Raw genomic sequence first — 17,906 nt, forward strand, 5'->3', positions numbered from 1 at the left:
ACTATAAACACTCAGTCCCTGTCAATAGAGATACTATGCTATAAAACAGTAATGCCTATTTCTGAGAAAAATACGAAAACAATATTACAATCATTGTTATGCTGGACTGTGGTGGTGCAACTTTCCGCCTGTTAGCTGTGAGAAATAAGCTCTAACAGAAGCTGAATTATTCAAATTACGGGAGATGCTGGATTGTTCGAGTTACGGACATCCAGTTACGAGGGACTGTGCTCAGTTGTATGTCCTTTTTCTATACAGTCCTATAATACTAGTATGGCCCATGTCATGAGCAGGTCTCATGCCACTAATCAATCAATTTAAATGCCTTGCAAGAACCAATGAATTTTTTTAAATATTTTTTTTCTTAGGTTTGAGGGCGTGATCACCTGGATCAAAGGTGAGACCAACATGTGGTCTTTTGTTTACTACTTAGCGACTGTGTACCTGTGAGTTTATTCTGTGTATATTTGGATGTTCTAATCTTGGTGTTTTTCCAGTGATTTCTCTAGGTGCAATCCAAATACAGTAGGTGTGTCTTGTTTACCTGAAATTTGCAAGAGTTTGAGCTGGCCAACATGTTAGTTTTTTTCATTTTTTGATTTCCCATTTTTGAGCCATGTTTTCAACTTTGTTCATCATTTTCATATAGCAATCTCGTCGTGTGTTAACATTGTCGTCTATGGAAATTCAATTAGTGGTATGAGCCCAGCAAACGCGAAAGGGTTCTCGAAGTGCGCCCGCACACAACAGAACAAATCTTTATTTGTGCAATGCATTTCGGGATATGTTGTGAAAGTACGACCTCGGCCTCGTCGGCGGCAAGTTTGATATTGAAAAATTTTACCAAATATGTGTATAATGTCGATTTTGATGTCGCTACCAAGGCCCTAAAGAAGAAAAGTCTGGTCGTCGACGATGGTGATCTGAGTTTCCATCCTGACATTTGTTACATATTTATTCATGAGTAGTTATAATACCGGGGGTGGAGGGGGAAATTGGTCGAGAGGAAGATCGCGTGGTGGGTGGAGGGGACGTCGTGGAGCTGGAAGAGGGAATTATTTCAGTGCTCACCGTAGCAATGTAGTAAACCCAGGTGAGTGTTTCCTATCTCATAACTTGTGGTGTCTCGGTCGGGAGGGGTGACGTCTGTCGTCTGAATCTTTCGGCTGGTCTACGTGACCTACTATTTTATGCAACAATGAATGAATCATGTAGGTGACACTGCATAAGGCCAAAAAAAAAATTATGTTGCCCTCAAGTCGGAAAAAATTGGGTCGGTCGGTCGGATTTTTTTTTAGAGAAATACAGATCAACCCGAGGTTCAAAGTCGCCACTTATCCCCCCGGGGACCCTGTAGATCAAACAACGGTCCGGGATCGTTAATTTTTAGAGGAAACAAGTTTTTAATATTTGGGCCTATTTAAAAAAAAAAAAAAAAAAAAAAAACGCGACCCGATATTTATTATTTTTCGGTCGGTCGCTGAGGGCAACAAAACAATTTTTTGGGGGGGGCCTAACTGTAAAATAAGAAAGCAATGTCTCCATAAAATGGTTGGTTGAGAGCAGACCGAAATAGCAGACGAAACAATTCTCACGGGTCTTCTTTTGTAGAGCATTTACAGTTTTTCTTAAAATATAAAAGCAACGTTTAAAGATTCAAATATAAACGAACTGAATAATTTTTAATATTTTTTTCGATACTCCATACTATAGACCAAATCGAATTATGATTTATCTTTGCCCTACACAAGCTGTTAAGGCCTTGTGTCCTACCCCAAAATGTTATAGAACACATACACAACTCAATTGGTTGGATGAAAAATCAAAACCAATACATATGTTTAGTAATTGTCATACTCTTTCAACAAGAAAAGAATAAGCTACATACTTATAAAAAGTTTAAACAAAAATTTGTATTTGTACCATATTTAGAACAAATCAAAAGTGTACATCGCAGAGTCACTTTACTAAGTTTCGCATTGATTTATTGTATGTTTTTTTTCACTCTCACACAAAATTGTTAATTGAGAAGTATGTATTTATCTACTGCCACATCCAGTGCAAATGCGTATTAGAGAATTTCATTGAAAGAAGTGTGTTACGATACAAAAACGCTTTCAATTGTACCATCTCTCACTCATATCTTCAACATGTCTATAAGTCAGGGCATTATGCCATCAATGTGGAAGAAGGCTACTATTACACCAATATTCAAACAAGGCAAGAAGGATAAGCAGGATTTCCAGAACTATCGTCCAATCTCACTTTTACCAACCTTATCAAAGGTACTTGAAAAACTAGTCTGCAAACAACTACTTCAATTCCTGGAAGCAAATAAGATTCTCCATCCCACCTTCTCTGGATTCAGACCAAAGCACTCTACAACTACACTTCTACAACGCCTTACAGATGACATCCTCGAAAACATGTACAATAAGAAACTGTCATGTCTTCTAATGTTACCCCTGTCAAAAGCATTTGATTCCTTCAACCATGATATTCTTCTCCACAAACTCAAGCATTACAATTTCCAACCCACAACCTTACATTGGTTCCGTAGCTACCTTTCTGACCGCACTCAGTGTGTTAAACTTGGTAGCCATTACTCCGAGCTCATTGATGTCAAGACTGGTGTCCCACAAGGTAGTGTATGTGGACCTGTTTTATTTTCCATCTACATCAATGATCTGCCAACTTGGCTTCAATCTCCTTCACCAATATATGGCTACGCTGATGATCTCAATCTCCTCAAATCGTCTACCTACACCAACCTTGACTGCATTCACAATGAAATTGAACAAGAAAGTAACCGCCTTCTACTGTGGTTTTCTGCTAATTCACTTCAACCCAACTTATCAAAATATCAGTATATGCTGTTTGGCACTCGTCAACAACTACAGAAAGTACCTGCTCACATCAAAACTCTCATTATAAAAGATCAAACAATTCACTCAACTACATCTGCAACTTGTCTTGGGCTGAGAATGGATCCTGAATTAAAATGGTGTAACCATATAGCCTACCTTCGTAGGACATGTGGATTCCGCCTATCGCGCCTCGCAAGATCTCGTCGCTGCATTCCTGAGAAAGCTCGCAAGGACATTATCTCTGCCACAGTATTCTTACTACTTGATTACTGTGACACTGTGTATTCTAACTGCAGCATTACACTAAAAAGTAGTCTGCAACGTATCATCAACCTTGCTGTACGTATCCAATGTGGCTTGAAAAGACATGAACCTGTCTCCATTGCAAGATCAGCTCTTGGTTGGCCAACCATTCAAGACAGACAAACTAAACACTTTAATAAACTCGTTTACAAATGCAAGCAATATTTAGTCCCACCATATTTATCTGACCTTCTCATTTCAAACTCTGCCATCCATTCCTACAACACCAGAAATCGATTTCATATTTCAAAATCTCACACTCGCTCTTTTAAATATCGCGCAGCTACAGCTGCTAATAATATTGTATAATTTTATCTTACTACTTTGTTGTCAATTCATATTTTACCCCATTTATGCATTTTAACGTTTTGTTCGGACTGCTATGTTATTGTCATTTTTTTTATTGTAATTTTATCATATTATTTCGTAGTCATTTTATTTTATACCCTATTTATGCTTTTCTGTATTGTGTTCTCGTCATTTTTGCAGTGGTTTGTTTTAATTCTATGTGAATTTTTATATCTATATGCTGTGCATGAAAAACCATTTATGGATGTACTGTTCTAAATGAATAAATTACAAATTGCAAATTACAATTCATAATCCAATGTATCTATCAATAATTTTATATACAGTATCCAATTTTTCCAATTTATACCTTGTATTGAACCATTTTTGTACAAACTGTTTAACAAATTCCAACATAAATGCAGTTATACAAAATGTATTTTTTTGGACTCTCTGAGAACCTGTTTCATCAAAAATGCAATTAACAATTAACTAGTGCCCTTATTGCTTACATACACATCAATTGTTTTTTCAAAATTGTTCAGTTGTCAAAATCAAGAATTATGTGACACTTCTGAAACAAAAAAAACTGTAAAGCTATCCATAAAACAAAAATTGGTTGTAACATTTCCACGCTAATGGTATCATTATGTTGAAGAAAGGGCTTTGCTTCGCTTGTTCAAAGTTTAACTTCAAGTTCATTGCCTCCATATAAATGTATAGATGCCTTGAATGACCTGATACATGAATTTATGTCTTTGATTTACACTGTGGTATAAATTCACTAGAGGCTTGCAGTTATGTAATTGTAAATCTTTGATTAGATCCAAGTTCTAACAAACTTGTGTCATGTGTCCAAACATAGGGGTGTTTCCCATGACATATTTTTAAATACATTCTTCCAAGGTGGTCAACATAATGTGAATACTTCAAGTTCAACAAGACCAAGACTGGTGCAGACAACCCTTGACAATATTAACCCATCCCCTTACAAGGGATGGAACTTGTACATGACTGACGAAGGTAAGAAAAAATCTCTCATTTACTTTTACATGTATAGACCTCATTTCAAATTTGTAGGAAATATTTTGAAGTACATGTACTGTATTCTAGCCTTATGTTATTTTGTATACTACTATCTTCAGAGGTATTTGTTAGTGTAGGTGTACCATGGGGTACACTGAAGTCAATTAAGGCACATAGGTTATAAATTATTCATAAATTACCGGTATTCATAAACTCGAACCACAGTAAAACATTCTATGGGCTTGTGCAGTGACATAAGCTCTTGTAATGTATTATAATTTATGCACAAGGGATTTGTGGAATGGAGGTGTGTACCGACCAAGCTAATTCAATCATCTTGTCTGAATTTGAATGAGATTGGTTGCAAATGAAAATATTTGTTTTTCTGTAAATGCACTCTATATTGTTTGCCACTGTCGCATCCTATTACCAACAAATCTGTCTATAGTACATGTATAAACACTGAGGGCAGTATACATTTTTTTTTTTTAAATTGGATTGACAATAAAAGACCTTAAACCAAAAATAATTATTCCAAACGTACAATAGAATTTGAAAATCGTTTCTGCTCCAAGAATAGCATATATACACTTACATAAATGACATACTAGTAGGTAGTATTTATGGTCAAAATAAGTCCTATTTTCATAATCCAGTATTTGGTTTATATTCCAGTGTAAGTAAAACAGAGTTACACACAGTGTTCAGTTTACAGTTTAGAAAAACTATATTGTAATTATGTACCTTAGAGTTGCAGTAAAACATGTTTATTGCTTTAATGGTGTTACATTTTATCAACACTGGAATAGTATACAGTAACACTCAAAAGTTTATTGATTCTTTTTGGATGATAGTCCAGCAGCTCTTTGATATCAAATAATGACTAATTTAGTCTACTTTGTTTTGTTTTCAGGTTATTCTGATAATTCCCCAACTGTAGTCAAAGTACAAACATTTGAAAAGTATTTTGTAGGACAGTTAGAGTTTCTCAATAAGGTAAGGTACCATTAATTAAGCATTTTAGCTCCACTTTTGTAATATGCAATGTAATTTTATTGAATCAAAAGTTTTCATCATTGGTTTCCATCTGATTGAATATGAGGTCTAAGCAGAAACATGTTTGATTCTTTGTTGCATAGCCAGGAAGCTATACATCTACCATTTTCACTCTAACCTTGTCTGTGTGTATTTTAGAGGGGTAGTGTGGGTGTTCGTATTAAATATTTGTGGTAATAACAAGCAATTCTCTTGACAACATATTGACAGGATGATATTGAACAGAAAGGTAGCATAACAGTTGATTATAAAGACTTAGTCAGCAACGGTGGCATACAGGAAAGTATTCCATCGCTATCTGCTGATGTGAGAGAAATGCCAGAAAAGATTCTACAGTGTCTTGGACTAGCTATTCACCAGGTATGTAAAGTCTCATGACGTAAATACTGTTACATGCACCACAATACACTGAGAGTATTTGGCCACTTGTTAGAAACTCCAGTGACTATGTATAGATAATAATGAACATTTGAAATGGAAATTGTGCACATTTGCATTTTCATTGTGAGGGCATTCTTTTTCAAGGCAAAACATTTAGAAAAACTTTGTCTTATTGAAACTGTGCAGCAAAAACTTTGCATTCCTTAACCATATTGAGATTTGTGAACTATCATGTAAATATATTTAACACAAATACACAACCATACTTGTATTTCAGTAAATTCAATGCCTTGACCAATCACATTCAAACTTGGCTGATTTCATTTAAACTTCACACACATCCCACTTCATATCATACATAATGCCCTTTTCCTACTTGGAAGAGAATGATGCATATTTTTTTTTTATGTCTCCTTGGCTTATCATCTGTAGGTTTTGATTCATGACTTGGAACAACAGGCTTTAGCTTTGCAGCAACAGACACAAAATGAGGATGGTGTCAGTGTGGAAGTTCCACCGCTGCTAGTCAGTGTACCTTGCATTCATGCTAGGTAAGGTATAAGTTCAATTCTAACTTTGATGATTATCAGAATTACTGTAAAACATGTTGAAAAAGCGACATGCAATTTTAGCGAATTGTGGTAAAATGACGTAATAGCGAAATGTTGATTTAGCGATTCTCTCTTGTCATTGTTGATTTCCTGTTTTCCCAATAGTTGTCTGTTGCACGCCAAAACAAATGCAGTTATCACCTCCATAAAAACAAAATATAATTCGATTAAAGTATAATTTGATTCTGTTCGCAATGATAAAAAAATGATTCAACAGGGATTTGAAAAAGCGGGTATCTTTGCTGCATTACATCCAGAACATTGACCTTTTATATTGAGACTCAAAAATTACTAAGTACTACTAATTTCCGTAATAATATATCAGTATCACTTCATTTATTTATTTTCATTGAAATAATTACCACAATGAATACGTTTATATTTTTGTGTTAATTTACTTTTCAATAAAGTGTATCTATCATGTCAGTATGTTTTTTTGTTTTGTTTACAAAGTGTGCGTGGAGGAAAAAGACGTTGTTTGGTGGCCATTTTGAATTTATAATAAAGTCATTAGCGACATCTTGAATTAGCAAATCAGTTCTCTCGCTAAATTCGCGAAAAAGACATGCTCGCGAAAAAGACATGTTTTACAGTATTTTTCCTTGTCCATTTTTTGTAATTGATTCATACATTATGTGACGAGTTATCCAAACTATCAATTGTCAAGATAATTACAGTTTCATCCCCAAATGTCCGAATAGCATGGTTTTGCGAGCTTGATTTGAACATACCGTAAGTTGAGCCCTGGAGTTTGTTTAATTGAGGTTTTAATATTAAATTTTCTATTGTAATTATTTTGTGAAATATTCCTAAAATGCTGGCATATTTCTAATATGTGTGCACCACTTTTTCTTCTAGGTTGTTAAATTATGAGCCTGTGACACCTTTGAAGAATCTTAAGGCTAACTATTACGGTTAGTTATTTAGTCATAAGTAGAGTAAAAATAATCCCATTAGTGTGTGAAGAGACCATAGACCTTAGAAATGCATCATGTATCACATAAATTATGGAAAAAAATTAATTATGGGATAGTAATTGACTGTATTCTCTACTTTGTAGGTAAATTTGTGTCAGTGAAGGGCACTGTGGTAAGAGTGAGTAATATCAAACCCAAGTGTACAAAAATGGCCTTTCAGTGTAATACATGTGGTGAAATACAGGTGAGAAGTACTATGATCGACTCCATCCATGAATGACTCTTAAGTATTGCACATCTTTTGACTAAAGTATACCATGTTTTTTTGTTTGTTTTTATTTATTCAAAGATGTGGTTCACTTCAAATAACATAAGATTACATTGCACAATACAACATAAATACATTTCTTTTCAATCTTTGTCCTCAAATAAAGATTGATAATACTTTTCGTCTTTGGGAGGTACAAAAAAAGGATGCAGAAATTGATACTTTCATTATTTTTGTGATGTCCGATGTGATTCTGTAATCAATTATTGCAAGATCTGTACTTTACAGTTTTTACCCAATGTGAATGGTTTTAGCACTAATTGATTCTACTGATACTGAATGTACATCTTTACAAGGGAGGCTTTCTATTTATTATGCACAAGCTTTGTGATGATGCTCTGTTTAGGGTTAGACAGTAAATTAAAATAAAACACTGTCTATGGTATGAATTTATAAATATAATCACTGTTTGTTGTTTTCTGTTTTCATGTAGAGAGTTATTCTACCTGAGGGGAAGTATACAGTTCCAACAAAAGTAAGTACAATTCATTAATTGAATTGATTTGATTTTAAATTCAGACATAATATGGGAAGGAATATATGAATAATATTTTATACAATTTTGTTAGTGTCCAGCAGCTGATTGTAGAGGGAGATCATTCATTCCATTAAGAAGCTCCGCCTTGACTGAGACCGTTGACTGGCAAACCATTAAAGTACAGGAAATAATAATGGATGATCATAGGGAGGCTGGTAGAATACCAAGAACTGTGGAGTGTGAGCTTACACATGATTTAGGTACTAATGGTTTTGATTACTTGAATGTGTGTTTTATTTTCTGCATGCTTTAATGACTGGTTTCATCAGTGCACACACACACATGTATAAAAGTGAGAGACTGAACTTCATCAAGATCATCTTCTGGGAAACATTGAACAAGACCACTCAGTTTGTCTTTCATGTTGTGTCATAACATCCTCAATAACAAAATGTTGGCAAAAGCTCCATGTTTTGGTTGTTTTGCTTTGGGTATATTTGTCAATGTGAAAGTATGGAAAAGTAGTGAAAGTAATGAAACTATATCAGTATGTATATCAGTATACCTTTATCTCTCTGTCAATTTTTTCTTGTCAAACCTTTTCAGCATGGATTTTTTTTCACTAGTTTGATTTGCTGTAGCATAATTAATCTCATTGGCTGTGTTCTCATTCTTCTTTCAGTTGATAGTTGTGTTCCAGGTGATATGGTCAGTGTCAGTGGAATTGTTAAAGTTACCAGTAGTGAAGAAGGTGTGTAGTTACGTCATACTCACTGTTTACACATGTTTATCTAGGCCCAGAGGTATGAACAAGAAAAATATAGCGTGCAAGGATAAAAGATATAATGTACAAAGACAGTACAGCAGCAGTATATGCACGTCGGTCGATGCGATCGCATACTGTCTGAGTGCATACTGTGCAGTATCCTTATAATAACCTTATTAATATACATATTTTCCTCCCAAGGATACATTATGGGAATGCTGAAATCGAAAAAGTTTAGAATGCTTATGCATGTAATTGTTTCATATTTGGAATTCACATTTCCTAATATGGTAGGATGCAAATACAGCAATATCACGGCATGCTGTAACTTATGGAGTTACAGTGACGGATGTATAATAATAAGTATTAATAAATTATTAATTAATTTATTCTGTAGAGTTATATTTCACACATATGTGCACTTCTGGAATTTAAAACACAATTAGATAACCATGGTTTCAAGTGCCCATCCATCAAGTGTCTATAAACACTATAATAATGTGTTTGTATTTCAGCAGAATTATTTCTATATTGTGTCATGTAAGCAATGATTAGTTTTTCAAAAATGTTAGTGTTTTATATTTATTATAAGACACGGTTTGTTTTCAGACAATCATTTCAACTGATTCGCCGTAATTCTTCATACTATTTCTGAATTTCCTATTTCACTAATTTTATACAGGTCGGGGGAGGAACAATAAAGACAAATGTATGTTCCTACTTTACATATATGCTAATTCAGTTAATAATAGTAAAGGCAATAAAAAGGGAGAATCCAATTCTGGTCTTGCCGTGGACTTCACTCTCAAGGAACTCTATGCTATACAAGCAATTCAAGCAGAAAAAAACCTATTTCGACTTATTATTGGGTGAGTTTATATTCATAGATCATCAAATAATGCCTTCATTGCTGAGTGCTTGTACAAGTTGGATATGCTACCGGTCCTACATTTGGCACCATACAGTGATGCATATACTAGAATGTTCATCTCAGTCATTTCTAGTCTCTGCTTTATGAACATGCTTTATTATAAAGGATGTTATAAGCCAACACCTCTGTATTAAACTGAACAAACTTTTGCAGTCCATTCTGATTGACACATGGTTGACATGCAGTGTGGGATTGGTACATTGTGTCTCTTGTTTCACATCAATAGTAGTAAAATGGCCTGAAACCACGATGGCCAGGTCTTGCTCATTCATATCAGGTGATCATTTTCTATATATCTACTAAGCATGTCTATGTCTATTTACGCTGTATAGTTATCTAGCTAGACACACATACCTAATAGTAACGTCAGTGATTGGACTTTGGAAAACTATATGTAGAAGTAATGTGACTGGCGGTATTACTCCTATAGTGCTTTTAATATAATGAACAACATGATCAAGCATGTAGAATTCCTCACAAAAATGACATTACCAATAATTAAAGATTTGGAAATTTTCTCATTTTGTCTTAAATTATAGATTCAGATTTCAGTTACTTGCAAAATATGACAGTGATTGTACTAAGATTCACTTCAGAATTCATGCATTGAAACATACATGTATTAAACACATTTTGGGATACTAAGTGTAATTGTAAACTTATAAATTAATAAATTCTTTCAAATAGTTCTCTGTGTCCTGCCATATATGGGCACGAAATGGTTAAAGCTGGCTTAGTTCTGGGATTATTTGGTGGGACTCAGAAGTTTGTCAATGATAAGGTACAGTAATATTTCATCTTTTCTCCAAATTCTGACAACTCCAAATGATTGTATTATATAAAAAGTACAATAATTATATGACAATTCCATGACTCGGTCACATTGATAGTATATAAGTTGATGTGTGTGATCTGGACTGTAACTTTATTTACAGTAGGACAGTACAATATACCATCATTCATTGTACATGAATTCTTGCATAAAAATGTAAAGATATATTTAGCTTTGCTTTTGTTGTTTTCTTAGAATCGCATTCCAGTTAGAGGTGACCCACATATCTTAGTTGTTGGAGATCCTGGATTAGGAAAGAGCCAGGTATGAAATGTTAAAAAAAAAATTAGTTACAATAGTTTGTAACTATGGGCAGAAATGTATATGAAAGTGTTTAATAATATGCTAACAGATAGAATATTTTCAAACCATGACAATTCTGTAATTTTCAGATTGACAGTTTAATACATTGTTATATCCTATTGTTATTTCAGATGTTACAAGCGGTATCTAACATAGCACCAAGAGGTGTGTATGTATGTGGCAATACAACCACTACTGCAGGGTTAACTGTGACACTGACGAAAGAAAGCTCATCCGGTGACTTTGCATTAGAAGCCGGTGCACTGGTTCTTGCAGATCAAGGTATCTTGTTTATAGACACAAACTGAATGAAGGCACAAAGCTACAATGTATGAGCAAATTTTTTGGAAACGAAATTTCAATGGTTTGTTTTTCACTCAAGGCATAACCAAGGCTTTCAATTTTGTTACAATCAGTAATTTTTTTGGAGTTGCAATTTCTACCTTGTTATTATTGATTATAAATAGAGAGTAACCTAGTATAGACATTTACAATTGATGATGCCTGAAATGTGTAACAAACTTGTAACAAATGCAAGCAACTTTCTTTTTAAAGACACATATCCACCAATTTTCAGGGGACACATGTTTGTGTTTGAAAATTAGGTTTGGGTCATTTGTGTAGAGAAGACAAATTCACTCTAACTCTGACAAGTACGTATACAAAATTAGGTTTGGGTCATTCGTATAGAGAAGAAAAATTGTTTCAGTATGTTTAATACACTGTAAAATAATAATACACTTACCCTAGTACATACATTACTTAACATCAAATACTATAAACTATGTTATTGGATTGATCCTTTACATGTGGCTTATATCATTGCATCTTCTTTTCTCTCTGTTTAAGGGTGCTGTTGCATTGATGAGTTTGATAAGATGGCAAATCAACATCAGGCACTGCTAGAAGCCATGGTATGTTGTCATAAAGTATCATATAATCGCACCACTATTGAAGATGACTGAGCAAACATGAGGATAACATTTAATCTCACAGCAACACTAAACATAATACTGCAGATGAGACGTTAGGACAACGTGGCCATATATCCTCATATATTACATAATGTAAATTCTCAAAAAGAATCACAAGTAGACAGAATATAATATCCCACTATGCCATATTAGAAATAGCTAAGTAATACATATGCATTATTTGTTATTTTGACAGGAACAGCAAAGTATCAGTATTGCCAAGGCTGGTGTTGTGTGTAGTTTACCAGCTAGAACCTCCATCTTAGCTGCTGCTAATCCAGTTGGTGGACATTATAACAAAGCAAAAACAGTGGCAGAAAATCTCAAGTGAGTATAAGAATGAATTCATCAAAGCACACATATGTAATTCAGTGTATATTTACATTGTCATGACTTCAATACAAATTAAAGATTTGTTTGTGATTTAGCTCTGATCATTACCAAAGTGCTTCAGACTTATAATTCAGTCCATCCGTCCGGAGTCATATTTCAGAATCCTTTGGACTGATTCTATTCATTCTTTGCATGTGCCTAGTACTTTATGTGGGACATATGCACATGCAGTGGTTTAGTGATTCAATTCAAAATGGACAACTGGCAGCCATCTTGTTTTTTGAAAATGTTGTATTTTGGACAAGCTTTGTCAGTTTTCATTCAAATTTGGCACATACTTTATACATGTTAGGATACATGTCCATGACAATTTGTTTCAAATCAGATCATGGATGGCTGATTGACAGCCATCTGACTTTTTGGCCTTACTATATTTCCAAGATTTATGTACCATTTTTATTTGTATTTGGCACATACATCATACATGTCACTTTGTTTCATAATCAGATCAAAGATCAAATGTTTTGTTTTTTTTGGCCATATTACTACATCTCTGTCACCAATGTATCATTTTCATTGATATTTAGCAATTTGCAATTTGATCAAATATGGCAGACTCGCGGCCATCTTGTTTGTTTAAAATGTGATAACTTGGACATGCTTTCACTTGTGATCTATGTTTTTCTTTGCTATGTCTTAAATCGGAGGGATTGTCACACAACACGTGTTTGAATTTGATGTAAATAAACAATCTGTTTTAAAGACACGCTCACGACAACCCCTCCACTTTATTATGATGAGCACAAAGAGAACTTTAAAAAACTTAACAGGGACTGTGTCATTTTCAATGACTTGTTTAGTTTGAAATTTTTCAAGACAGACAATTTATTGTGTTGTTTTTTTTCAGGATGGGTAGTGCATTACTATCTCGCTTTGATTTGGTTTTTATTTTGATGGATAAACCCGATGAGGAAATGGATTGCATGTTGTCAGAACATGTCATGGCTTTACACTCTGCTGGCAGTGCTAGAAGGTGAACTTGATTCTTGTATCCAATTTTGTGACAAATAGACGGAATTAAATTATATTCACTGATTTATAAATGTCCACAGATCTCATCAAGAATACCAACCATTTTAGAGAGTATAATTTCGACATCCATATTCAGATTTAACGTATGTTTATCAGCTGATTTAACATGCACTTAGCAGGAGCACTTTATTTATCAAACTCCTTTATTTTAATAGTTTTGTGTAGCATGTTTTATGCCTTTCCTAATGAAATTAATTAATTTACATGTCAGTATTGTTATGTAATTGTAACAACAGGACAGTGAGTAGTGCAAAAGTAAGAAGAGAAACATTGGAAGGAAATGATAAAGATGGTGATGAAGATAAGAGATTATGGGATGAAGAGAAACCACTTTCTGAAAGATTGAAGGTATACATACTCTTTGTTAATGTCTCTATGGTGGAGTGCTCTGAATTTCTCAAAACACTACCTACTCCTTTACAAATATATTTTAAGATGGTAGACATATTGCAAAATGTTCATAGTGAGAAAGTTCTACTCAATTTCACCACCTAGCCTAATTCTAAAATCAGTATATGGTTGCTGTACTGTCTTTTTGCATACTTTGCGGTATCCTCATAATAACCTCATTATTTGGTTAATATCTTTTGTCTCCCAGTCTGTCAGAGGAGAGGCTTTTGATCCAATTCCTCACCAGTTACTTAGAAAGTATGTAGGATATTCCAGGAAATATGTCCATCCTAAACTGACACCTGAAGCAGCTGGTGTTTTACAGGTGAGTTGGTATCACGCAGAATGCAGTGAAACAGTATGAGGTTATTTTAACAGTAATGAATCCCCCACAATGTCATATTGGATGAGCAGATTGGTCTTATTGCAAGATAATTTGTGAGGCAAAGCTAAACACATCACGTCTAGAACCTTCTGTGAATCCAATATGACACTGTGGGGGTTTGAATATTGTTGCTATAAATCATCACCATCAGAATTTAAGTAATTTTGGGGGCTTTTTGTTGAAATGAATTTACTTGTGAATAGAGGTTCACATTATCATTTATCATGTGATAATGTAAAGTTATGACATCATAAAAATCTCTAATTCTGATAGTGTTAATTTATATCACCTGATATCACTTGTTTAAAGAGCTTTACAAATCAGTGATAACAGGTGATAACCTTTTTATCTCATCACTAAGTCAAAATGACAGAAATCAAGATTCTACAGAACTACAATTATGAATCATTTGCAGATACGGCCCAACATTTCGGAATCTTGTTTCTTGAAAAATTGTTCAGTGGTAACATTTGTTTTCCCATTTTCGGTGTCCTGATGGCATAAACCCATAATAATAAAAAAAATGAAAAACCTGTCTTATAATTTTCAATTTGACTCAAACCTCCTTATAAACGACATGCTTTTATATAGTGAATGCTGGGGATAATATTAGTTACATATACTTACTTTTCACTGTGTTGATGTTTCAGAAGTTCTATCTTGAGCTGCGTAGACAGAGACAAGGACCTGATAGTACACCGATTACCACAAGGCAGCTGGAGTCACTGATTAGACTGACAGAAGCTAGGGCAAGATTAGAATTAAGAGAGAAAGCTACTGCACTGGATGCACACAATGTGGTAGAGGTCATGAAATACAGGTGAGAAGTTTTATTATCAAACGTTACTGCACTCTGGTGAGTGGCCAAAAAGATATAACAACCTCTTCCTATTTGTTATGTGAACTCTTCTCTATGGAGGTTTCATATTTTCTACAATAAATCACTGAGACACCTCAGGAAGCTAGCTAATTGGCTTGCCATATTTCAGTGATACATTATGGTATACTTAGAAGTCTCAAAGATCTGTATATTTTTATACATGTATATCAAATCTTGAACATAGAAATTTAAAAAAAATCATTTCATGTGTATTCATTCATTCATTTTGGGCAGATTTTGCACTACTGAGCATATGCAGTTATTATATGTAATTTTTCTTATTTCCAGCATGGTAGACACTTACAGTGATGAACTTGGTTTGTTAGATTTCCAGCGATCTCAGCATGGGTCTGGTATGAGTTCAAGATCACAGGTAAAATATATCTTCATTTTATTGTGTGCAAAGATAATGTAAGTTGAAAAAAACATGACTTTTCCAAGCTTGACTTGGAGGTGTTTACTACAGCAAGACTTGCAAGGAAATAATCCCTATTGTTCAGAAGTGAATTTATTAGAACCTGGGCCTTTAATTAAGCTATGAATATGTTGTACATGTCTGCATAAGCGTTCAACTTTCAGAATTTGTAGTCATAGTTTTCATAAAATGTGCATACTCCACTTGTGGTAGATAAACAAACAATCTTCCCAATGAAATTACTAGACAGTCTGAAAATATGACTACACAATAAAAAACAAAAACAAATGATATTGCTTGAAAACTAGAGGTTCACAGTTCCCCTGCTAGAACAAGGTTGTATGAAAAAAGACGCCCCTCCCAAGCACCTTCTATGGTTCAATTTTCCACCCGTAATCCTTTGCAAAATCAAAACACATTTCTGTCGCATAGAACACTTTCCCGGAAGTAGCAAGACTGGGTTGCAAGCAAGATTTTTGCCGTTTTTTGTGGTGTCAAATACAAATATGTCAGTCTATTGTTATTTGTTGAAAGGAATCTCACGTTGTCATGTCGGTTGGTACATCCATAAGCACAACATCACTTGTAAATATTTACATTGTACTCCATATACCATATGCTCACGCATATGAAATGCTGTATCTTAGACTTCCGAGAAAGTGGTCTTTACATTAAGAGTTACTTAATGATCTACTATTCATGATCTATTACCAGAGGCATCATATAGCCCAAGAATCAATATCTGACATAAAGTTTCAGATAGATGAATGGACAGTGTCTACTACATTGACTATTGGGGGAGATACGAGTTTGAACTCAACTTATTTGTTAATTCTTAGCACAGCAAAACTTAGTCAGGGTTTCTTCTTTGATCACATGTGATCTTTATAAAAGTCTTAGAACAATTTATGAGAACAAAGAGATTTGACTTGAGGAAACAAATCAGGCTTGGAAACAAGACACTTAAGTGTTTATTAAGTCCTGCTATGGATCATTCTGATTTGTTGAAAGCACTAAGTAGATTTTAAAAATTGATAATACCCCCCAGTATAAAAAGATTTGTTAATTTTTAGGGAAAAATTTGTCCCCTGCAAAATTAAAGTGACCTATATTTTTCTAATGTGTTGTGTTTGTGATTTTGATGTAAAATAATATTTATTTATGTATTTATTTTACAGGCAAAAAAGTTTATAGCTGCACTCAGTAGAATTGCTGAGCAAACTTACAACTCACTATTTACTGTGCAACAAATGAGACAGATAGCAAGGGTAAGGATTTCAGTGTCACAAATTGTGACACTCCTGATTTCACTAACGTTCTAAATAGATGGAAAAGTCTTCATCAGTATTAATATTGGTGATATTTGTACTCGTATATTGCAGTACATTCATGATTCTAGGCGTTAACCTTATTGAGTCATTTGTGATAGCGCCCTCTAGTGATAGGAACTATTTATACTGTTGGAAATTCAAAAGAACACAGTGTAATGTGTGGCTATACCAAATAAGTATTTAAAATTGTAATAAAAAATGTCCCTCAAAAAACATAAGTTGAACACTCAAACTTCTTCTGAGATGAATGTGCATATTAATTAGCTGATTTGTATATTACTAATGACTGTTCATAGCACGTTTAAATTGTACTTTTAACAATTACTTGTGTGAATTAAGTGATTTTCTAGTCATAGTTTGGAATATTTTAGGCATATACAATAGCTAATTTAATATTTTTTGAGAAATAAAGGAATATCACAAATTTACCAATAAATAAAATGTAACATTCTTATCATGGCAGGATGCATCAATTATGGTTGGTGACTTTGAAGATTTCATTGCGTCTCTCAACAACCAAAGTTATTTACTGAAGAAAGGACCAAGAGTATATCAACTACAGACAATGTCTTAGTCCCTGTAGTTATATTGCAATTAACAATATTGCACGTGTTGAATGAAATTTTTATTTATAAACTTGTATAAAAAATTTCTTTTTGCTCATTTGATCTACATTGTTATGACGTTATTAAAGGACCTCAGACAATTTCCATTTTGCTTCACTATTTCTTGTGTTGACTACTGTAAACAACCAAATTAATGAATGGCCTAGGATGTGTACAGAATACCTGACATATATGCTGTATGTGATGGGAAATATTTATCAGATACCACAGATGTATACTGTAGAATACTTTATTTTCGCTTGGATTCGCTGAAGGGATGATTCAGTGAAAATAAAATCCAGCGAATATACTTTTTTTCTTATATTTCACATTAAACTCATCAAAAATCAGTGAAAATAAATTCCATACAAAAAGCCTTTGCAGAGAGATCACTGCGAGATTTCACATGTGTGA

At 34.0% G+C, this 17,906-nt stretch overlaps 1 protein-coding gene across 1 annotated transcript; it reads left to right on the forward strand.

Annotated features, from left to right (window-relative positions):
* The first annotated feature begins 960 nt into the window (after nucleotides 1–960).
* Nucleotides 961–17,599, forward strand: LOC100377194 (DNA helicase MCM8-like). The gene is made up of 23 exons (XM_006822082.2): nucleotides 961–1,093; nucleotides 4,365–4,481; nucleotides 5,398–5,480; nucleotides 5,751–5,900; nucleotides 6,354–6,472; nucleotides 7,391–7,446; nucleotides 7,593–7,693; nucleotides 8,211–8,252; nucleotides 8,347–8,515; nucleotides 8,938–9,006; nucleotides 9,704–9,890; nucleotides 10,640–10,733; nucleotides 10,980–11,048; nucleotides 11,219–11,369; nucleotides 11,937–12,001; nucleotides 12,258–12,388; nucleotides 13,302–13,427; nucleotides 13,723–13,834; nucleotides 14,085–14,201; nucleotides 14,912–15,081; nucleotides 15,430–15,514; nucleotides 16,735–16,824; nucleotides 17,351–17,599. The coding sequence occupies exons 1-23, from the start codon at nucleotides 961–963 to the stop codon at nucleotides 17,459–17,461; spliced, it is 2,547 nt and encodes an 848-aa protein (XP_006822145.1). The 3' UTR covers nucleotides 17,462–17,599.
* The last annotated feature ends 307 nt before the right edge of the window (nucleotides 17,600–17,906 follow it).

This window comes from Saccoglossus kowalevskii, chromosome 2 (assembly GCF_978046115.1).
Source record: "Saccoglossus kowalevskii chromosome 2, keSacKowa6.1, whole genome shotgun sequence".
NCBI lineage: Eukaryota > Metazoa > Hemichordata > Enteropneusta > Harrimaniidae > Saccoglossus > Saccoglossus kowalevskii.